Source organism: Halichoeres trimaculatus, unplaced genomic scaffold (assembly GCF_033239565.1).
Source record: "Halichoeres trimaculatus isolate MK-OKI-2021-1 unplaced genomic scaffold, fHalTri1.1 fHalTri1_scaffold_23, whole genome shotgun sequence".
Classification (NCBI taxonomy): domain Eukaryota; kingdom Metazoa; phylum Chordata; class Actinopteri; order Labriformes; family Labridae; genus Halichoeres; species Halichoeres trimaculatus.
This window is the reverse complement of record NW_027437201.1, coordinates 5,910,939-5,934,273: the sequence shown is the minus strand read 5'-3', so window position 1 is coordinate 5,934,273 and position 23,335 is coordinate 5,910,939. Positions and strand designations below refer to the sequence as shown.

Below are 23,335 nucleotides of genomic sequence, written 5' to 3'. Positions count from 1 at the left end.
GATTGAAGGCAGATACAAAATCTGTTCACTATGACAAGGAAGAAGTTTACGGTCATAAAATGCTTAGGAAATCACTTTGTCAGATTAGTGTCCGGCGTGTTAAACAAGTTTGATTAGCTTATAATGTAAAACAGAGATCTCTAGGATGTTCTCACTCACAAAAAATCCAGCAGCTGAGCAGCAAGAGTTGAATGAACTTCTTCACTGCTGGTGAGATAATAATGTGTGTGTTAATAACAAAGAGAAAGGTTGAATAAAAATTTTGGTTATGTCCTCATACCACATATATCCAGGGTGTGCCTTTGAGCCTTTGCGTTTCTACACGTGTGTGAAAAGAAATATTGACAAGAAATCACATCTGAGGTCAATAGAATAGGAAGGTGCAGGAAAAAGGAAAAAGCCAATAAGAAAGAAAGGGTTATAATTTTTTTCCCTGTTTGGCATGTGCTTTGAGAGGGCTGTGCCACGTGTCTACAAACTGTACAATCCGTAATCATGTCACTAGTGGAGTGACCCAGACATGACCTCTAAAGCTACCAACAGTACCAAAATACACCAGCAGCAGCTTTCATAACAGACACAGTCAGAGAAACAGCGTCAGAGTTTTTGATTCAGTTTCATGTCAGTCTGTCCACATCGACAAGTTTTTCAGTTAATCATGTGAAACAAACAAAATCTTAAGAGATGTTAGTCTGACAAATACAATACAACATGGATTTCACAGTGCTGAAGTCAGTAGTTAATGTCAGAGTAAAACACTGTTATTTAAAATTGAGGTAAATCATGTAAGGTACATTATATCCTGGACAAAGAGAAAACAGCTGTATTAGGGTTAAATAATCATAGCAACTCAAAAATTGACAGTGGGAAAAAGTGAAGGACAGCACAGCCACTCACAGACCAACTACTATTGTCTGCTATTGTCTCCATGTTGAAGCATAGTAGATAATGCGATTAAAGGTTTGGGACAAAAGCCTCTTATGTTGACTTGAAGCAAAAAAAACTGACAAAGACAGTGTTCCCTCCCACAATAAAAAAAAAACACAGAATCTCTTAAGTTGACACAGATAAATGAACTATCACAGACCAGTGATGAGAGGACAGTGTATTTTTCTTTCCACAGGTAACAATGAAGACGTTTGCAATGGCACCACTGCTGTTATTGGTGCTCTTCTTAAATACCGTAAGCTCAACATTCCAGCCTGCTTTAGTGTTGGAAATGGCCAAGATTCTTTTGGATAACTATTGCTTCCCTGAGAATCTGGTTGGGATGCAGGAAGCCATCCAACAAGCCATCAACAGTGGAGAAATCTTGCAGATTTCAGACAAGAAGACATTGGCCGCGGTGCTCACAGCTGGAGTACAAGGGGCACTGAATGATCCAAGGCTGACTGTTTCTTATGAGCCAAACTATGTGCCAGCGATGCAACCAGCCCTGTCATCTCTCCCCAAAGATCAGCTGTCCAGGCTGGTGAGAAACTCTGTCAAGCTGGACATCTTTGACAATAACGTTGGGTATTTGCGCATGGATCGGATCATTGGTAAAGAGACACTGGCAAAACTTGGCTCTCGGTTGAGAGACAACATCTGGGACAAAGCTGCCGAAACTTCATCACTGATCCTTGACCTGAGGTATAGTACAGCTGGAGAATTGTCTGGTGTGCCCGTTCTAATATCCTATTTTTCAGACCCTGAGAGCCATATTCATATCGACACTGTGTATGACAGGCCCTCAAATACATCCAGGGAACTTTGGACTGGGTCATCAGTAAGAGGGAGAAGATTTGGTGGGACCAAGGATGTGATTATTTTGATCAGTAGGCGTACTGTAGGTGCTGCTGAGGCAGTGGCATATATCTTGAAAAACCTTAAAAGGTCTATTATTGTTGGTGAAACATCAGCTGGTGGGTCAATAAGAGTCCAAAAGATAAGGATTGCTCAAACAGAGTTCTACATTACAGTTCCTGTGGCGAGATCGATAAGTCCTATCACAGGCCAAAGCTGGGAAGTTCATGGAGTTTCCCCAGTTGTCAATGCCAACAACAAGGAAGCTGTTGCCAAAGCCAAGTCCCTTCTCGCAATAAGGCGAACAATTCCAAAAGTTGTTCAGAGTATCTGTGATATAATTGGGAGATTCTACGCTTTCACAGATAGGGTTCCAAGCATTCAGCAACGTCTTCAGTCAACAGACTTATTCTCTGTGATATCGAAAGAGGACCTAGCTGCAAGGCTCAACACGGAACTCCAGCCAGTGTCTGAAGATCCAAGACTTATCATCCAACTGGTTCAGGACAATACTGACGAAGTGGAGGAGGGTCCTGAGCTTTATGACGCACCTGATCAACTGGAATTATTGAAAGAACTTGTCAACACAATGTTCAAAGTGGAAATCCTTTCACATAATACAGGCTACCTCCGCTTTGACAAGTTTGTCAAATTGTCTACTTTGGCTCAACTCGAAGGGCTCATGGCCAAAAAGGTATGGGAGCCCCTTAAATACACGAATAATCTGATTATCGATCTGCGCTTTAACACTGGTGGATCATCAACCTCTCTATCCCTAATATTGTCCTACTTGCAAGATAGATCTGAGAAACATCACTTCTTCACAATTTATGACAGAGTTCAGAATGTATCAATGGAATATTTTACTTTTCCTGAAATAACAGGTACAACTTATGGCTCTAAACGTGGTGTTTATGTTTTGACCAGCTACCATACAGCAGGTGCTGCTGAGGAGTTTGCTTACCTGATACAGTCCTTACATCGTGGCACAGTCATTGGGGAAATTACATCTGGTAACTTAATGCACTCAAAGGCATTCCCAATAGAGAGGACAGATATTATCATCACTGTACCCTTCATTAACTTTTTGGACAACGATGGTGAATGCTGGCTGGGAGGTGGTGTTGTACCTGATGCCATTGTGCTGGCTGAGGAAGCTGTGGACCAAGTCAATGAGATTGCAGAGTTTCACCAAGGGCTCAGGGCCCTCATAGAGAGGACAGGAGAGCTGTTTGAAAAGTACTATGCAATCCATGAAGTCGGACTGAAGGTAGGCAAGGAACTTTTGGACAAATGGGATGAGGGGCTGTACTGGTCAGTGGTTGACTATGAATCTTTGGCGGCTCAGTTAACAGCAGACCTCCAGGAGACTACAGGTGATAACCGCCTCCATGTCTTCCACTGCAGTGTCGAGCCTGAGACACATCATGATGCCCCAAAAATCCCAACTGCTGAAGAAGCAGGTTATATGATTGAGGCCTTGTTTAAAACTGAGCTCTTACCAGGTAATGTTGGCTATTTGCGTTTTGACATGATGGCAGATGTAGAAGTGTTAAAAGCCATTGGACCTCAGCTGATCAAACTAGTGTGGAGCAAGATAGTACACACAAATTCCCTCATAATTGACATGAGGTACAACACTGGTGGATATTCAACAGCTATTCCCCTCTTGTGCACATATTTCTTTGATGCTAAAACCGTGCACCATCTTTACACAGTCTTTGACCAGACCACAAATAACACAACAGAGGTAACAACATTACCTAAAGTAATAGGTCAAAGGTATCGCCCTGCCAAGGATGTCTTCATTCTCACCAGTCACATGACAGGGTCAGCAGCTGAAGTGTTCATACAAGTCATGAAAGATCTGAAAAGGGCCACAATCATTGGGGAAGCAACAATTGGTGGCTCTCTTTCAAGTGGAACTTATCAGATCAAGGAGAGCGTTCTGTACACTTCCATCCCTAATCAGGTTGTGTTGAGTGCAATCACCGGAAAAATGTGGAGCATTTCAGGGGTTGAGCCTCACGTCAGTGTCCAAGCCAGTGACGCTCTCTCTGCAGCACAAAGAATCATAGCAGCAAAGCTCCTGAGGAGAGATCAGGGAAAGTAATCCCTCATGTTGTGTTCTCGTTTTATATAAGAGGTGATGTCAAATCTTTGTTTCAAGGTAACAGCGTCCTCATATACTAACTAGCCATACTGTCAATGTTCTGCTAATATCTTTAAACTGCTGGACCTATAATCTCATTGGTATTCTGTAATGTTATTAGTGAAAAATCTTTTATTTAAGGACTATTGATATTTTCCAACAGATTTCTTTTGCATTTAAGCTTTAGCTGATGTATTCATCCAGACAGACTAGTCCTGTATTTATAAGGATTTAATGTTTCACTGCAGGAGGGAATTTATAGCATAAGCTGTGGATTAAACCAATACCTCTGGAAAGCTTAAGAGGATATAATGTCTGATAACCCATTGACATTACAACAGGCTAATTATAGTGAGAACAGCATGTGAGTCCTGTGAGCAAACAACTTCCAATTAATTACTTCACTAATTACGAAATTGCTGCTTAGAGTGAATTCCTTTTTCGTGTTGGTAATGACACTTAAAATCTTAAGCTGTTGCTTTTTATGCTTCATGATTTCTTTTTTTTTTTTCTTTTTTTTTTGGTTAGCATGTGGTTAAAGACCACATGTTATTCTTAAAATATATTCTCTGCTGTATTAATGCTTAAATTGATTTGAACATTATGTATGTGTGAGGTGATGTATTTAATTTTGTTGAGTTGTTTGTTTTTAAATTGTTTTTTTTTCTGAATTTCTTGATTTTTTTTTATTTATTTTTTTGTTGTTGTTGTTGTTGTCGTTGCTGTTATTTATCTGACATTGTGATGTGGTACTTTTTCTCTCTTTTTTGCCTAATGGTTCTGTTTCTTTGCTACCAAACATCCAGCAGAGGGAGCAAGTCCCAAACAATATAAAAGTGGACTCTGTTCACTTCAACAGCAGCCCACAGAAAGACAACCACTGCATGTTTATATGTACTATTTGTGAATAGTAAAAGCTTCTGTTTGTTTTTGTGTGTTTTTTTTAATCATTTCTGATTTTTTCTATAAACAATAATGGGAAAAAAAATGTACCATTAAAGAAATTCATGGGACACCAGTGTCAATTGGTAGCTTTCTTTGAATGTTTTCACTTTAATCTGTGAAGTATTTACACTTTCAGGTTATCAATAAATGACCTCAACAGTGAATAATAAAACTAATTGAGTATTCTTACCAGTTAAACATTTTTTTTCTTGAATGTAGAATTTTCATAACCAGGCTAGCTTTAAATAGGTGCTTAAAACACTTTGTGTTAATTTAAACTGAGTATCTTTGGCAAGCACTCCTTGCTAATACACCCACTTGGCTAGGTTATTATTGCCATACAGAGGCACTCAGGATAATACGATTAGAGGTTTATTGTGGGTCAAATCCTCTTAAGTGTGTGTTAACAGAATCCTTCCAGCCAAAACAGAGCCACTTGACAAAGAACCTCCTGGGAGAAGGAGGTTTGGCTCAGCTACTTCAGCTTTCCATCTAGTCGCTTTTTCCTGACTACACCTACAAAGATGGTGAAGTCTGTCCTTCTGGTGGCATCTCTATTAGTTTTGGGAAATGTTTTCTTTAGCCATGCTGCGTTTCCTCCTAATGTCATCATCGATATGGCAAAAATCGTCATGGACAATTACTGCTCGCCAGAGAAGCTGGCAGGCATGAAGGAGGCGATTGAAGCAGCTGGAGGCAACACAGAGGTTCTCAACATCCCAGATGGGGAATCCTTGGCACGTGTCCTCAGTGCTGGATTTCAGCTCACAATCAGCGACCCACGCTTGGTGGTCTCCTATGAGCCAAACTATGTCCCTGCAGTGCCCCCTGAGATGCCGCCTTTGCCCCCTGAGCACCTCATCGCTGTCCTCCAGAACTCAATCAAGCTGGACATCCTGGAGGGGAATATCGGCTACTTGAGGATTGATAACATTCTTGGTGAGGAGATGGCTGAAAAGGTTGGCCCTTTGCTTGTAGAACTGGTGTGGAATAAAATCTTGCCAACTTCAGCTCTCATCTTTGATTTGCGCTACACTGGCACTGGGGACATCTCAGGAATCCCCTACATTGTGTCTTACTTCACCGCAGCTGAGCCTCAGATTCATATTGAGAGTGTGTATGATCGTCCCTCAGACAGCACCTCCAGGCTGCTTTCTATGACAACGCTTCTTGGACAGAGATATGGTGTCACCAAGCCTCTCATCATTCTCACCAGCAAGAACACCAGGGGCATTGCTGAGGATGTCGCCTACAGTCTCCAGAGTCTTAAAAGGGCCACTATTGTTGGTGAGAAGACTGCCGGGGGCTCTGTCAAAGTGGACAAATTCAAAGTAAGCGACACTGACTTTTATGTAACCATTCCAACTGCAAAGACCATCAATCCCATCACTGGCTCCACCTGGGAGGTTACAGGTGTGACCCCTGAAGTCGAAGTGAGTGCTGAAGACGCGCTCGCAACAGCTATCAAAATTGTCAACCTCCGTGCCAAAGTCCCTGCCATCATTGAGGGGTCAGCAGCCTTGATTGCTGACAACTATGCCTTTGAAGAAGTTGGGGCTGAAGTGGCAGAGAAGTTGAAGGGGCTTCTGGCAAACGGTGAGTACAGCTTGGTTGTGTCCAAGTCCAGTCTGGAGGCCAAGCTATCAGCTGACCTGAAGACCCTGTCAGGAGACAAGAGCCTGAAGACAACCAGTGACACACCTGTCCTGCCCCCCATGGTGAGATCATTGTACACAAGAGTACTGGCTGTTATTTGAATGTGTCTTTAATTGGCTCAAGTTTACACTTTTACAATTTTTTTTTGCCATTGTGTCAAACTTTGAAATATTTTTTTATATATATTTATAGAATACGTTTGTAACATGAAGTCAGCCAATAAGAATGAGCAATAACTATTTGTGTTTGTGCTGTCTTGTCACTCACCCTACAGGATTATACCCCAGAGATGTACATTGAGCTGATCAAAGTCTCATTTCAAACTGACGTATTTGAAAACAACATTGGCTACCTGCGTTTCGACATGTTCGGAGACTTTGAGGAGGTCAAGGCCATTGCTCAGATTATCGTCGAGCATGTCTGGAACAAAGTCGTGAACACTGATGCTATGATCATTGACCTCAGGTGAGTGTTCCTGCTCATGGATGGAGCAAGTTAAAATTCACTTTGTCCTTTTTATGGAAAACAAATCATCCGTTAAATCTGCTAAAGCTCATCAGTCCACATCTATAAATAAAAGACTTAGACTGTCTGACTTAGTCCGGATAAGTTAGGAGTTCTATTCTAAGGGTTGGTCTACTTACACCTCATTGCCTGCATCAATACAAAGCTACTTTGGTGGGGTTTTGTTTCATTACTGTTCTTTAACTGGCTTTGCAGGAACAATGTTGGCGGCCCAACAACAGCCATCTCAGGCTTCTGCTCCTACTTCTTTGATGCTGACAAGCAGATTGTTCTGGATAAGCTGTACGACAGACCATCCGGCACCACAACGGAGCTCTTGTCCCTGTCTGAGCTCACTGGTAATTACAAACAAAAACACTTGTTAAGTTGGTATTTGATCATTTGACTAGTAAACTAAAGATGAGGAAAGAGTTAGCAAGTGCATTTAGCAGGTGAGATGCCAGACATATCCAAAAAAGGTGGTGGAGATAAAAAACAGATCTGGAATAAAACCTCATGTAAAACATAATTTGCCAGTTGTTTAGATATTGTTGTTAATTTCTGGGTTATTTAAAATCTATTTTGAGTTTGCAAGGCTTTTTTTCCCAGCAGTTAGGCCCAACCTTAGTCTGATTTCTGCACCCCAAACAAAGAAGTTCTGATAGCAAAGACCTTCCTACCAGTTGAACATTCCTTACTTCAGTGTGTAAGTAATAATTTACTCTATTCCACCTCCATCTTCTACTCATCCTCAGGTGTGAGGTATGGCTCAAAGAAGAGCCTGATCATCCTGACAAGCAGCGCAACCGCTGGTGCTGCAGAGGAGTTTGTTTACATCATGAAGAAGCTCGGCCGTGCCATGATTGTTGGAGAGACCACAGCTGGGTCCTCTCACCCACCCAAGATCTTCAGTGTTGGTGAGACAGGCGTCTCCCTCAGCATCCCCACGATCCACTCTGACACTTCCACTGGGCCAGCCTGGGAGGGAACTGGAATCACACCTCACATACCTGTGGCAGCTGATGCTGCTCTCGGTACAGCCAAGGGCATCTTCAATAAGCACCTGGCAGGCCAGAAGTAAAACCTGTACTACATCAGGGCATTTTGAAACAGTCACTTTTGCTTCGGCAGCCAAATGGTTACAAGATTTAGATTCTAGAAAAGTTTATGAAGAAAGGAATGTAGATTAAGCACAAGGTGCAAAGTTTAATCTGCCATTCATCATCTCCAGACCTTGGCCTTTTAAGCCTGCTTTTAATCTAGAGCAAAGGTTCAACAGAAGGATTTACTTTAAGTTTCAAATTCTGTTGAGAATAACAGTGAAAGATTTTGAAAACGAATAGCACTGATGGGCTTATTCTGCATGAGAGTTTGTTGCAAAGATCAATGATATAATTTTTGGTAAGTCACAAATTTATCATGCTTGATAATTCTGATTTGGACCTCTGTGTTGTAATCCACTTGTTGGTACTTGTCAAATCAAGATGTGGAACACAATAACAAAAAGACAAATAAAACTAAATTAAAGCCTGTGTTTGTCGTGCATCTTTGCTACTTTTAATGTATATGTGTCAGTGTATCAGTGGCAATAACTTTGTGGCAGAGGGCAACCGTCAAATTGGATAAAGAAGGAATATATTTGTTTACGACAGCTGACAGTTTTAGTGGTCAACACATGACATAAAAGAATACACCAGTGTAAAAAGTGTTCTAGTTTTAAGAACCATACAGTCTTGGTAAACAAAACTGAGTCTTTCACTCTTTATACACTTTTGAATTACAACTGAAGTTGAACAACCGAAAATACACAATAACAGGAGTGACAAGTCATTACTTGACTGCAAGTATAGCATAAATCAAAAGCAAATAAAAGGAGTTCAGAGGCAAAACCCAGCAGCAACCTTCCCTGTTATTTTATGGAGTCAGTGCCGAAATTTGCATTTCCTTGTGTGTCCACTTGAAAACCTATGCCCATAGAGAGGGAACAGACCCAAACAGGTTTACATCCTGGTTAAAAAAACAGCTTTGGTTTGTGTCTCTTTTATATAACCATAGACACTATAAAATGGGTTGCTTTATTCATGCAGCTGTGAAGTTATTAGGCTTGCAGTAACATATTTGCTTCATCATGGACACAGTTGGGTTGATCGACATAGAAGCAAGCAATGGCTGTTAATCAGAAGGCCAAAAAGTTTTGGCCTCATCTCTGCCTGTCAACACTGACATCTTTTAAGAATTTGATGGTAACATTGCAAGGACTTTTTTTTAATCAAGCGGCAAGCTCCAGAGAAATACAGAAGTTTATGTTGTCCACTATGCCCCCCAACTGATGCACCAGCAGACTTGTTTACTTAACTGATAATTGAAAAAAGAGAAGAGAAAAAAAAGAAACCATTTTATTTAACTACTGAGTTCCCACATCCTCTGAAATTACAGTACAAATTAAAAACAGTGTGGATGAACTCCTTGATGAACAGCTAAAACACATTTTGTTAATCAGTATGTTAGTTGTATCCTGTAAATGTGCTAACCAGAGTACCACACTCCCCTTACATTTCGCCTCAATGATGCTGTAATTACACAGGATGGCGCTGCTCATGGCCCTTGTGATTACAGGACAGACAAGTAAACAAACTTGTAGTAATAAATGAGGGACCAGCCACAGTTAAACGTGGGTAGAAGTGGCATGTAAAAGACTACAGGTTTTCAGAGGAACATTAAATGTGACATTCATCCTCCCATGCGCCAATTCCCCGCGAAAAGCGCCAGTCTTCCACGTGAGGGAGGCGCAAAAGGCATCCTGACCCATTTTCCCTCTTTCTCTCTCCTCCTCAGTTTGAAATATGAAACCTGGTCCATTTCAGCCAACTTTGTCCCCCGGGCTCCCAGTTCCTCCGGCGCAAACGTTGCTCTGCATTACCAGCTTCTTTTAGCTTTTTCAGACCTCATTTCCTTCATTTTATTAATTTCTTCTACTTGGACTAGTGTCTGCAAAGTGTTTTTAAACTTTTCTTTTTCGTCAGCAACCCGCATATGGACTGTAAAGCGTTCGCCTTTTTGCCCCAATCAATCTAAATTGAGAGAAAGCTGTCCCACCGGGATGCTGGTGGCCATGGTTTCAGACTCTAGATAAGAGAGACGTGACGCCTGTAACCTTTCTTTTGTCTTTGTTGCATCGTTGCCTCCTGAAGTAGAACTGTCTCTGGGATGTGAGGAGACTTTAAAGCACTGCCTGTTGTACTTTTTTCTTTATAAAGGGAATTATCTTTTTCAGCACTAAGGACCAGCCATGACACGTTTTTTCTTCAACATGCGTGTTATCGTGGTTTTATTCGGATTAGTTCTGCTCTCCTCTCCATCCACAAGAGCCGAGCCGGAGGTGCAGGACGAAGAGGAAGAGGAAAGTTCCTGTCAGGGCGCTTTTGACCTGTATTTTGTGCTTGACAAGTAAGTGAAACATCTTTAAACTGTCATGTATTTTTTAAGGCGTGATATTGACTGCACTGGAGTATTAGCTTGCAGGGGTTTGGCTTGTGAAAGAAGTAAGCCAAATATACAAATAAGCTAACATCTGCATTTACTTGTGACCTCTAATAGGGTTGTATTGCAGGTTATTTGCGTGGTCTGTGTCTGAATTTGAAGACGAATCATCTCATTAATCCTTTTATTCATTAAACGCGAAGTAAATGACACCAAAATTACCGTATTGGTAATAAATTTCCGTGAATAGAAGAAAATATAAGGGGGCAAACGGTTCCTGAATTGGTCATTAGCAGAACAGCATCTGTTTTGGTGCGCGTGCGTGCGTGCGCGTGCAGTGACGCTGACTTGCAGAGTACAGTTTGCTGAATAAGCAGAAAGAGTGCAGTATATTTGGATGATACATTTATTGTTTCTTGCCGTGAACTGAAACATGGACACATTCCCTACATCTAACCTCTATTCCCTAAAATTAGAAATAAATAATAATGACTAATAAGCTTTTCCTGCCCTCCTAGCTATGCTAAAAGGACTTTTTCCTCTCCTTGCCCAGTGGCTGCTTACCGTTCCTCCTTCATCTCCACTCTCCTTACGCCCACATAGGAAAAATGTTGTGGTTGTGTGTGACATCTTAGACCTGGACTTTAGCTTGGAAGAAAAGAAGCCAGAGAAAAGTAGGAGAAAACCTCAAGAGTTTCTACTTTTCTGTGTCATTACTGTAAATGAACTTACATTGCACACAATGCAGGGACCATCCACAGTGTACAAGTCAGAAACCACTAAAACATAATAGCTTTAACAAACAACTTACCACAGTTGTAACAGCAACAGGTTAAAAATGTTTGGAAGAACAAAGTTAGGGCAACAGGTTTGCACTATTCTATATGCATTGTTCATCAGAAGTTGGTCGATTTGGATTTAAGCATGTTGCTGTTTCAGCTCTTATCCTTCATCTTGCACTGGTGGAGCTATGCCAAGAATGAGGAGGGGGGAACAAGAAAGGACAGGAAGCAGCAACATTTATGGAAAATGTGGTCTTAATTTGGCGAACAAGATGTTGCACGCAGCACCTTTAAAAGCCTGTTGTTGATACAGATTTTCATCACTTTTGACTCTTTGATATCTCATTCTAGTTGTGGTCTTGCATGTATTACAATGAAAGCCGCGTCTAAAAATCACTGCATATAATCATCTGTGTTCATACCTTTATGTAAACACTAGCAGCTCTGATATATCTCCTGTAGAAGTAGAGACGAAGCATAGTGTGGGGGGCTGAATTTGACTTGTGGTGAGCAGAGAACACTGACACATGTAAAGTAGGCCACAACATGTTTTTTTCCAATGTCAGATGCCATTGTTAGGTTGTCTGGGTGTTTTGGTGCCCTCTCTGAGGGTGACTAACAAGGTTTAGCCATTGGTTCTGGACTTCAAACAAGAAGGAGCTCATTAGAGACCTGTCTTATCCAGCCCACAACCCCATCCCTCAGGCCTGAGTGGGTTTTATGAGACACATTCTTAACTTTCTGCCCTAGCTGATCCATATGGAAGACGTAAAGTGTGTGGGAAGAGGTTTCAGTACATTGGTGAGCAGAGGACACTGACCTGCAAAGTGCTCAATGTGTCCTGTCTTAAAGCATTAACAACACACTCAGTGGAACAGGGTAGACAGAATAATTCACATTGTAAGTCTTTCGTCAGTTTATTTTAAAACAAACGTTTGCAACCCGATGGAAAGTTTTGTTTTCTCTACACAAGCTGATATTTGTGTTTTCAAAATGTCCCTCTGATGACCCCCTTTCAACCATCTATGCTGCTCTTAGAGACAGCAAGGTTTCAGCTTTGGGCTGTTTCCATAGATTGACACATACGTGCTAATGTCCCATAGCCCCCCAAAATAATATATATTGAAACCAACTGGAAAGATTTTAACCTGCCCTCCTAATTCCACTGTAACTTTAACATCAACAAGATTTTATACACAGACAACCTCAGGTTCCATTTTTTAACAGTAATGCATTAGCTTGTTGAAAAGTTCTTATTGGAGATAAACTGACAAGTAGAGAAATGAAATCTGGTTCATAAGATTAAATTTTTAAAATATATTATAGAAAAGTGTCTATGTGACAAGGGGATACCTCGGCTAGTAGGCAAATGATATAAACCAGAGTTTCTCAACTGGTGGGTTGCAACCCAAAAGTGGGTCCTGGACCTGTTTTCAGTGGCTTCTGCCTGAGACCAAAAAAAAGTTATCTTCTGTTTCAGCTCCTGTGCTTTCATTGTCAAGGGGATTTTTTTCACTTAGTGCCATCTGTTCATACTCCAGAACAGTAGGTAGCGATAATGCCCAGAAATGTTAAGTGACACCATTTGTTTCATAGTAAAGAAGATCATCAATGTAAGATTGTTTATCATGGAAAACAAGCATGGTGAAACGCAAGTACAACTACCTCTACATTAAACATTTGGGTTGTGGCTTGTCATTGAGAGGTGATGGTGGGTTGTGAAGACAGCCACACTCCTAGCATGACAAGGATACATTGCTTCTTATTGACATTGTTATAGAGATGAGTCATGATTGTCCAACATTTTGATTTTTGTTGATTCATAAAGAGTTGAATAGTTCATGTGACTACTTTCCTTCCTTTTAAATACATTCTTTTTATTTTTCTGGGCCTAACATTGCAACTGGCTTATGCTTACTGTAGCCACTCTGAAAGCTGTTTGCTAACTGCTAATTAAAAACAGAAGAAGAACGCATTCATGCTAGGTTCCAGTAAGTAGCATAACATAAGTACACAACAACTGTGAGCACAGTGAGCAAGGCACCCTGCAGAACAGGTGGTAGCTATCTGATTAATCATCACACAGCACCCAGTGACTGTGTAATTGTATAAATGCATAAATGCCTATCTCTCAGGAATAGCAAGTACAGCTGGTATGAATCTCATCTGTGTTTTATGAGGTGGTTTTGTCTGGGCCAAAGTAGTAGAAGACCAAGAAACTGATATTCCCATCTTCTTGGATCACAGTTCCAGGTTTGCTGAAAACATCTGCACCGTGGTAAAACCATAAATTAGTGTTTAGCTGGAAAAGAACTATAAACATATTGTTGACTTGATGGGGCCGGGATTGGTCTTTTTATGGAGAATGGCAAACATTTTGGCCAAAGGAGTCGTGATTTCAGCAGTAATGAGAAGAAAAGGTTTGTGTTGTGAAGTCATGGCTCCAACATGTAGGACAGAAAGGAAATGGGTGGCTCCACTCTGTAGTGTCAAGGGGCTAATGACTGAATGTTTGCCAGTTTGAATCTGGGACATCTGGGACAGGGTTTGGAAAATTTGGGCTGTAGCGAGCCGAAGTATCCTCAATGCCCTCCAGACCTACATGTCATTACCTTAAAAAAAAGTGGAGCTGTTACCACGTCAGAGTGGAGAAACTGCAACACAATCCAGCAGAACTGGAACTAAATAAATGTGTCAAACTTTGTCTTTAACACACAGACACTGAGAATATGTAATTTAGTCATGAGTGTAATTATGTGACTGATAACGTGTGTGGTAGTTGATTAACTGCAAAACTCAGGTAGAGTGACTTTACTACAGAAAAAAAAAGACTTAAAGACCGATAATAATATTTTGATTGTATGACTTAATTTTCATAGAGGCACACTCCAATTGTCTTGTACTGACTACTTATATCATAATTCATATTAAGCAGAAAGAAGAATATATTTCAACCCTAGTTTCATGTAAGATTTTCATCCCCAGTTTGCATGTCTGCGAATAATGACTATCAAAAAGTATTACTGGTTTAAATGCCCAACTCTACCCTTTTTCTTCTCTTTTTCTCGCCTTATTAAAAAACAAAAATACTTCCTTAGTGACATAAGGGAACCAGCTGGAGCTATTGGACTTAAGTTAACAATACATTCTTCCAGCATAATCTGGTGAAGACGCTACAAGGGGCCACATGTCATCAGAGCTTTTGATTAATCATCTTTCAAGCATCAAACTTATCAAACTAAACTTATCAGAAAGTGAGTTTGAAACTGACACTGCAAAAAGTCACTGGGGAATTCTGAAAGGTTTTGGTTCTCCTTTTGGTAGCTGTTGTCCTGTCCATGGATTTGACCATGATACAAGTGCAACAGAAGAATGGATTATTCTGTCTCTTAAGTTCAGACTATGTGTTATTCAGTTGTATACCAGCTCTCAGTGTTTTCAGTCGAAATAAACAGTAATGCCTTTCATCGTTTTAGTTGGATTAAAGCTTGTGGCCAGAAGCAACTGTGACCACTTTTAATGCATATCATAATGTTATAGCGGCCTAATTATTAGCATGTGTATTAATACAGAACAGGAAACAAGTTTTTAACTACAACTACTTGTAAAGGCTTCTTTACTCAACTTTTTTTTTCTACCCCATTGATGTTCTTGAAACAAGTAAGAGTGCTGTCATCCATCCATCCATCTTCTTCCGCTTATCCGGGGTCAGGTCACAGGGGCAGCAGCCTAAGCAGGGAAGCCCAGACTTCCCTCTCCCTAGCTACTTTGTCCAGCTCTTCCCGGGGGGATCCCAGGCCAGCCGAGAGATGTAGTCTCCCCAGCGTGTCCTGGGTCTGCCCTGGGTCTCCTCTCGGTGGGACGTGCCCTGAACACCTCACCAGTGCTGTCACATTTACCAAATGAATCCTTGAGGGTTGGTGAATATTGTTGTGACATATGGTCTGGACTAAAGACGTTAACCATATAGAGTTTGATTAGCATGATCTGAAATTGAATGTAATGTTTTTAAACCAAATTCAGTTGCTCTGAAACTGCATTAAACATACTTGGAAATGTATCTCTATGTTCCTTGAATTTAAAAATACAAATTTAAATTTCAGTCAATTCGCTTATTGTATCTAAAGCTAACGACAAATACCAGCACCTTAGCACAGATGCCTACTGCCAGTTATTAAGTCCTGAAGTCTTGTAACACAAAAACAACCCTGTCAAAAGAAAATACGATTAAACTAATGTTAGACATATACATAAAGAAGATTTCTGTGAATCATTGCTTGATTACTCTTCCACACAGACGTAGATGACAAAAGGGTCATGCCACTCTGAAATGTAATGAAATTGTAAAACTGAATCTGGATTGTGCAAACTGAAAGGAAGTAATACAAAGTTGAATTTTCAGGCAAGTTAACTACAGTTTTAAAGCAAATAAATTCAGTTTCAAAACATTAATTTAAAGTGTATCACCCACCCAAATTTTGACAGCCAGGAGTTGATGAGTTTCTCACGCATCATGTTGGATAATTTATCATTGAAGCATATACGTCTAAGCCTCATACTGCTCCTTATGTTCACACAAGGATGCATTTTTTGCTGACTCAGAGCAGGCGGCAGCTGCAGCTCACTGTTTTATATGGAAGACAGCGCTGAAGGAGGGGATTTGGGTGTGTTCAGATAGCAGAAAGGAATTTACCTACACTATGAAAAGAACACGAATGTTAACTCTTTAAAAAGGATTCAAGCTGATAATTATTTTCATGCTGACTGGGAACAAATTAGAAGACAGCATGTTGCCTTTAAGACAGTCCTCTTGGTGCTGAAGTCTTGAAAGATTTTCCACTGGATGTTTCCTTTCATGCCTTTGTCTTGTTTCCAACAGACTCCTCTATTCAGTGGCTTCACCTTATTGTCTTCTTTGTCTTAATTCCAAGACCTGGAGATTCTCACCACAGATCAGTGTCACATTATTTTCATAATGATCTTTATTAGAAAAACCTCAACCAAAATACACATATTTCAGTCTTTACAGTGAAGACTACACTAATCACGGCTGCAGTGCTTTGTTGTTGTTGATGGTGATGTCACAGGTTGGCACATCGGTTGAGCGTTGGGTGATGCTGCCTGAATCCTGGCAAGTCAGTGGAAAATCTGAACTGCAGCTGCAGTCCATAAATATTTGAGCTCTGCTGGCTTGAGAATACGTTGTAGCTGTGGAATGACACTTGCTCTGTGTCTTGTCATTTTGTCTTTTGGAGCGTGCTGCTTTGCCGTTTTCAGCAGGAAGGAACGTCTTGTTAAGTGTTATCACGCTGTCTTGAATCCCTCAGGGACCAAAACTAGACAAGAGGTTTTAGAGTGGATGAATACAGCTCCAGCCTTAATTCGAACCTTCTGTTAGTATTCTACACGAGACAATGCTAAGTGCTTACAAAAATAAAGGGACACAGTATATAAAGAAAATCTGAAAAAGGAAACTTTTCTTAAAAAAGTCCTCCCAGTGTGGAATAGACGTGCAGCATTAGCTCAGCAATCACCCAGTAAAGTTTTTGACTTCTGCAGAGGCTGTAAAAGTAGGTTAGTGGTTTTAAACAAACAGATCCTTGTGCCCAGTCAGTTAAATTGGAGCACCATCATTGGCTGCAGACTGGGGTGGTGTGGGTAGCTCCAGCTGGAAATGCAGACAGCCTCCTGAGCAGAGTTGGGATTTTTCCTCAAGTTTTCCTTCTTTGATACTTTGAACCGTGAGAACGAAGCTGAGAGCCGCTAAGCCCTTCACACTGATGGAGCTGTTTCCCACATGCCGTCATGCCATTGCCCTTGAGGACAGAAGTGCATGTTGGGTAGTTTAGAGTGCTATTGTGTGAGAAATAACCGAAACACAAACAGTTTTTTTCAGAGATTATTTGGAAATGGATTAATATCAAACAGATATGCTTCAGCTGTAATATCCTTTGGTAATGTTTCTGGATTGCAGGGCCCTTTTTTGAAGTTCTTTTTATTTTTTTTACTTAAGCTTCAGTCTTACTTGAAAGCACTTTATATGGAACATGCTGCCATTAAGTACAGGAATTTTTTTTAATAATAATGTAGAATAATCAAGCCAACAAACCACATTTAATTGCTGAAACCTTGAACAACATTCATTAATAGTGCTAACAAAATCAACAAGAGCTGAGTCTTAGACCTACTGACTCATTCTACTTCTGAGGACAAAGAGGAGAAGGGTCAGATTAAGGCCTTAAGTGTTCCCTGAACAGATGAGTCTTCAGACATCTCTTAAAGTAGAAAGGGACTCTGTGGATCGTATCGAGTTAGGTAATTCATTCCACCATTTGGGAACAACAGAGAAGAGTCTGGGTAGAGATTTGGAGCCACCCTGGGCTGGGAGCAGCAGGTGTCTTTCACAAGAAGAGTGTACTGGGCCAGAAGGAGTGTAGACCTGGATGAGGGACACCAGGTAGGCAGGAGCCGTTCTTGTCAATGTTTGTAAGCCAGAAGAAGAGCTTTGAATTTGATTCGAGCTGGTACTGGAAGCCACTGAAGAGAGATTAACAGCGGGGTGACGTGCTGTTTTGGGACAATGCTGAGTGTCCATAGTAAACATGCATACTTTCAAACTGCTACTAACTCATTTGTTGTAAAAACTCCTGCTTAAAACAGTCAGTTCTTAAAATAGCGTGAGACCTCCATGAGGCTTGCTGAAGTGATGAGGTCATCATGCAAAGACCTCCTAACTGGCTCAGGCAAGTTGCAGTGGTGGGCCCCAAACACCAAGGTCTACCCATAGTTTTGCCCCCAACAGATCAAGGTAAGAAAACACTCAGAAAAAAAGAGTCACAACTGAACAAAATTCATTAAACTAACGCAGAGATGACAGTCTGTAGGCAAGCAGGGTTAGAGGGTTTGCTTCAAGTGACTGACACCAGCAGAATAAGCAGAGTCCTCCTAATATTCACACACCTGTCCTAGCTCAGCATCATTCCCGTTAAGTTAACCAAACACCGGCTTTCATACAATTTATCTCTTTTCTAAAATGTTCCAAACAAAGCCATGATATAAGACGCCATCTGCCACTTGTGCTTTTTTAACAAGTTAACCCCCAGCTTCCCAAACAAGGGATGACTGACTTGACCACAGTCACAGCTCAGCTCATTAATCAGGAAACCAAACTTTTATGGCCTGTATGGGTGGTAACTCTCAATATGATCTCATTTAATGCTACGCAGTACTTAGATAATGATGGTATCACATCTGTCTCTCCTCTTGTCTCCTCTCAGCATATAAGCTGCATGTTTTGCAGTAATGCTCTTTTAATCTACTATAATGAAAAAATCCATATGTTCAGGCATTTGTATTCTTGCTGTGGCTGAACTTCTTTGTCTTCTCTGCCTGATAACAGATCACATACTACCAACTATGGTTTAAAATTAATCTTTTATTATTGATTGTTCAATAAAGATTGAAAATTGAAGCATTAGAATGACAAATGAATAAAACATCCCTGTTATTGGCCAATTGTTTCTTTAGTCAGTGTGATTTTTCTCTAATACTTCCAGCCACTCTACCTCAAACCTTTCCCCACGAGCACTTTATCTTCTTCTCTCCTCATTTCTTTTTCTCTTCTCCCCCGCCACCAAATGGTGAAGCAAATTCTTAGCATGTCACTATAGTAACCTCACTACATTCCAAAACAAAATCACCCGTCTGACATTAACAATGGTTATTCTTAAAGCCAAGACTAAAATATGGCTTGAATTAAGAGTGGTTTGTTTTGAGTTTAAAACAGCAACGTTAAAGAACCACTCTCCAATTTCTGATAAATTCACCATCAAAACAGTAGCCAGTTGTAATCCTACGGTCAAATATTTTAATGATACCTATAATACACAACAGCATTGTGAAACATGATAAAATAGATTATAATTCCCTCAGTTGGTAGTGTCCTTTAAACTATGATAGCTGTTGTCTGTAACAGTTATACTTCATTGTATGATCATGTTATCTAATGTTAAAATTAGGTTAAATCTTATGTATGTAGTTTTTAGCTAAATGGAAGACCATCAATCAGACAGAGGTATACATGCATCGATCGATCATTTGGGCGATCGATCAATGCAGATTTCCTTAATTTTGGAGGATCAGTGATCAGCCCATCCTTACACATGAAACTGATCTTATATACCCCCAGGAAGGTCTGACAGCCAGCCATTGTTGCTTTTTGCTCTGAGACCTAAAACTTAGGACACTTTGTTGGTTGTTTACGTTGAAACATAAAGATTTTATGGTTTCACTGGTATTATTCAATGATTTTCAATAAAATAAGATTGGAACATTGAAGGTATATGCTGTCAGTTATACAAAATAAAAAATAAAAATCGGTATCAGGCTTTTCAGAGTTCGGTGATTGGTGATCGGCCAGAAAATTGTGATCAGTGCACCTGTAGTCAGAGGGTCTGAATGAATGGAGCAGAAGTGTTAAAAACTGAAGTTCTTAGAGATTCCACAAGAGGCTGGATGCAGAAACACCAGAAACTACATACACACCAAGACAAAAATGAGGTTTTATTCCCAAAATAATCATGTTTACAGCCTTGTTTGTAAAACAACTTGGGTCTAAATAGCAGCACACAAAGCAGAGGGATGAATTTGAAGTGATTAAACACAAGTTTTGCCCATGTGAGGCCATTTCTAACTTGACTGGGTGGGCACCTTGTCTGCAGAGTCTAAAGCCTGTCTCTTTACATCAACTTAACCAGTACGAAGTTTGGTTGAGTTCAGCATTTTCAATATAGACAAGACAAGAGAGACGTCAACACTCTGTATCAAATGGGTGACATCACGGGCACTACATCCATATATTAGACAGTCCATGTCATCGATGCAGAAACAGCCACTTGGTCAACATGCTTAATGAAACAATCATATGGTTCTGGGCACACAGCCACCACTCACTCTCCAACACAAACACTGTCAAACTGACACACACTGTCTGTCTCATTTTTTACGAACCCAGTTGTTGCAAAGTGACCTAGTCAGCAGATAAAGTCATTACTGAAAAGTGATTGAAGATGTTTATATTCTTTTGCTTTTCTTGGATCCTGAGGGGTACTTTCTGTCTTGTGTGTTTCCTCTGTTCAGCATCACCGAGCAGTTATGATGCGAATTACTTCCTGGCGGACCCAAGATCTGAATGGAAACAGTTGATAATTTGTGTTGATGTTAATACAGCCATGTAGCAGCAACAGGAATCTACACTATCTTTACTTTAGCTTCACTAGCTGGAAGCTAAAGAAACTGTTTGATGTATCAATGGCTGTTTGAACAATCAGCATAATCTTTATCTATTTCCTGTCTTTCATGTCAAATAAGCAAAACATTGTCTGATAAAGCTTGGCCTTATACTTTAAGTTATCATCGAACCACTGGCATGTTACCCCAGGCAGACAAGTTTGCACCAGAGCTAACACATCTAATAAAATCTTATTGGTCAGTTTTACCTTTCCCTGCTCCCTCCATCAGCAAATCATCAGCCGTTGGTGATTTCTATGACATAACTCTGCTAACCTCTGTTGGGTTTGATGACTTTGTCTGCAAATTTGACGCCTCTCACCTCTCACAAACCTGCGTTCTCTGAGTCCAAACCTCAAACCACTCAACTTCAGAGATTAACTTAGATCATTAAAATTAGATCAAACGTTTCAAGGGAGGTCAAAGCACCGCATGTAATAGTTTCACCTAGAATCACAGAAAGAAATCGACCACTTCCTTTCCCAGCACTGTTTAGACAGGTGAGAGAAACTGCAAGCTAGGCCTCGATCCCACGACTGCTGCTACCTCAGACAACGGGACAGCTCCAAAGAAAACATGAACCATCGTGGTTCAGGAGTATAGATAAGCAGCTTAAAACCAAGAGTGGGAGTCCTCAGATTCACCCTCATGTTAAATAAATAGTCAAGAATGATCCCAACACCTCTACAAGGGCTGATGGAAAGTTGAAACAGACTTTTTTTATTAATTTTTCCCCCTACTCTGTTGCTGTAATGGAACAATTTACAAAAAGAAATTGTCTCCTGCTGTTCCTTTGGGTCAGAGTCTGTCTGTGTATGTGACTATTTCTGTTTGCGCTGCACATTTTATTGAACATCCAAGCTAAACATCGCTGCTACTCCAAGCCAAGCTTTTTTATATTTCAGGAAAGTTTTGTATCCCTTGAAAGGTCCTGTCCTTTTGTTGCAATCAGCCTCACATGAATTTAAGGCCTGATGATGAGAAACAAGTTATCACTGGATTTAACAGAGAAATCACTGAGTTATGGTGTTTAGTTTCTCTGCATTTGGATCTTACATAATGATTGTTCTGTGTTGCTTTTGTATTTAGAGCTGGATTCTTCCAGGATGGGTGGCGATGGGCGCTAACACTTAGCCAGCAGTGCATTGCTCTGCTAATGCTTCAAAACTCCACTGGAAATGTTGCCTTCCTTTTGAACAATCAATCTGTTTATTGTCCTAAGATTTGTGTTTGATTAAATCTGAGCATGTGCTGCCTTTCCTTTTCATCAGGGACGCTACTGTTCTTTGTTCTGATTCCTTTTAAAATGCATCCAAATGTAGTTTTTCATTTATTCTGAGGGTTAAACGCCAAAAAAGCTCTACATCTGCAAACATAACTCCTGGTTGACATCCTTATTTTGCTGTTGTGCAATAACAAAAGTTTTATCAAGTGGAAAATCTCTGTTTGGAAGAGAAGTTGACTGTATGACACTTACATTTTCCAGTTAACCAAACAGCATTTAGACTCTTGTTTGGCAGGACAGAGTTTTTAGATGCACGATGGGGAATTCCCCTGCTATTCTTTGGCGATGTTTTCTCCTCAGTTTGGCACAATGGTTTTCCCACTGCTGCCAGGCAAAGACAAAACAGAAGGGTATAACCTTGAGTCAGCTGCAGACAAATAACATTAGTCACAATTCATTTCTATTTCAAGTGCTGGGTTTGAAGAAAATTATGAGGTTCGCAGGCAAAACATCCTTATTGAAACATGAGGAAATTCACTCTGCTACATCTAATCTAATTTACTGAGCAAACATTACACTATCAGGTCACGGAAGGAGAGAAGTCTCATCAGCATGAAGCGGTTCAATCTGTTTATTATGTCTAGATGGAACTCCAGCAGATATGTGAGTGTTTTCAAGGAGCTATTACAAATATAAGGTAAGCTAGAAAAACAGAGCCAGTGTTTAGTCTGGTTCCCAGCTTCTCACTGACTTCCACCGACTCCCATACTGTTTGTTTTCAACTGATGAGTCATGCAGTGATGTAAAGGTTACATTAATTAAATTATTAGTTAAAATACAATCCATTGCATGGATTGTCTTGCATTGACACGTAGAAGTGTTTGGAAGAATTTTAACCTCTTAACGGAAATTAAAACGAATTTGGTCTTATCCTGCACCTATTTGTTTTGTATCCATTGACACCCGTTCCAGATTGTACCAAATCCCATTCATACACAGGATCCCAGAGCTATGGATGAGTACATTTAAATGAATATATCTTTCTATAACACCATATCACAGTCAAAATAATGTCACTCAATAAAATCTTCCAAATCTTGACAATGCTCTCGGTGATAACATTTACAGAAACCCATTGTAATCCACAGTGTACAAGCATGACAGTTCTAAGGAAAAACTTCCCTCACACGTCTAAAGCTTCAAGCCTCACCAAATTCACTGGCCATCTGTATTTGCTGGCTCCGTCAATAAAGTTTGACCAAGAGAGAGCCATGAAGAGAAGGATAGATCGATCTCACTGTTTCCACCAAGTGGTACAATACAAGACACAATAGTTAGTGTTTCCAGTTATGGAAGTTGGGAAAGGCAACAAAATAACCAATCTGTGATGTCCAACTCTTTTGGGACCAGGCTTGCCTATTTGTCCCTGAACATGTTGCTAGACACTATAGATATATACAAACACTAGATGGCTCCTGAGGCTGTGAGTCAATGGGAAGCAACTTTGTCACAATGGCA

General features: G+C 40.4%; 3 protein-coding genes across 3 annotated transcripts in view; all 3 read left to right on the top strand.

Annotated features, from left to right (window-relative positions):
- The first annotated feature begins 1,129 nt into the window (after positions 1–1,129).
- irbpl (interphotoreceptor retinoid-binding protein like) lies at positions 1,130–3,898 on the top strand. Its single transcript, XM_074663779.1, has one exon. The coding sequence runs from the start codon at positions 1,130–1,132 to the stop codon at positions 3,896–3,898; it is 2,769 nt and encodes a 922-aa protein (XP_074519880.1).
- Positions 3,899–5,332: 1,434 nt separating this feature from the next.
- On the top strand, positions 5,333–8,507 carry rbp3 (retinol binding protein 3). The gene is made up of 4 exons (XM_074663692.1): positions 5,333–6,600; positions 6,813–7,003; positions 7,259–7,401; positions 7,798–8,507. The coding sequence occupies exons 1-4, from the start codon at positions 5,407–5,409 to the stop codon at positions 8,121–8,123; spliced, it is 1,854 nt and encodes a 617-aa protein (XP_074519793.1). The 5' UTR covers positions 5,333–5,406; the 3' UTR covers positions 8,124–8,507.
- A 1,378-nt stretch (positions 8,508–9,885) lies between these two features.
- The window catches only part of antxr1c (ANTXR cell adhesion molecule 1c), a 51,888-nt gene continuing 38,438 nt past the window's right edge, over positions 9,886–23,335 (top strand). The window contains exon 1 of the mRNA XM_074663937.1: positions 9,886–10,489. Coding sequence (XP_074520038.1) covers positions 10,332–10,489 — 158 coding nt within the window. The 5' untranslated portion in view covers positions 9,886–10,331. The remainder of the gene's footprint in view (positions 10,490–23,335) is intronic.

Coding starts and splice junctions, on each gene's coding strand:
- irbpl (XM_074663779.1), top strand. CDS start 1,130: ATGAAGACGTTTGCAATGGCACCACTGCTGTTATTGGTGCTCTTCTTA.
- rbp3 (XM_074663692.1), top strand. CDS start 5,407: ATGGTGAAGTCTGTCCTTCTGGTGGCATCTCTATTAGTTTTGGGAAAT. Junction 6,601..6,812: donor CACCTGTCCTGCCCCCCATG/GTGAGATCATTG, acceptor CTCACCCTACAG/GATTATACCCCAGAGATGTA. Junction 7,402..7,797: donor GTCCCTGTCTGAGCTCACTG/GTAATTACAAAC, acceptor ACTCATCCTCAG/GTGTGAGGTATGGCTCAAAG.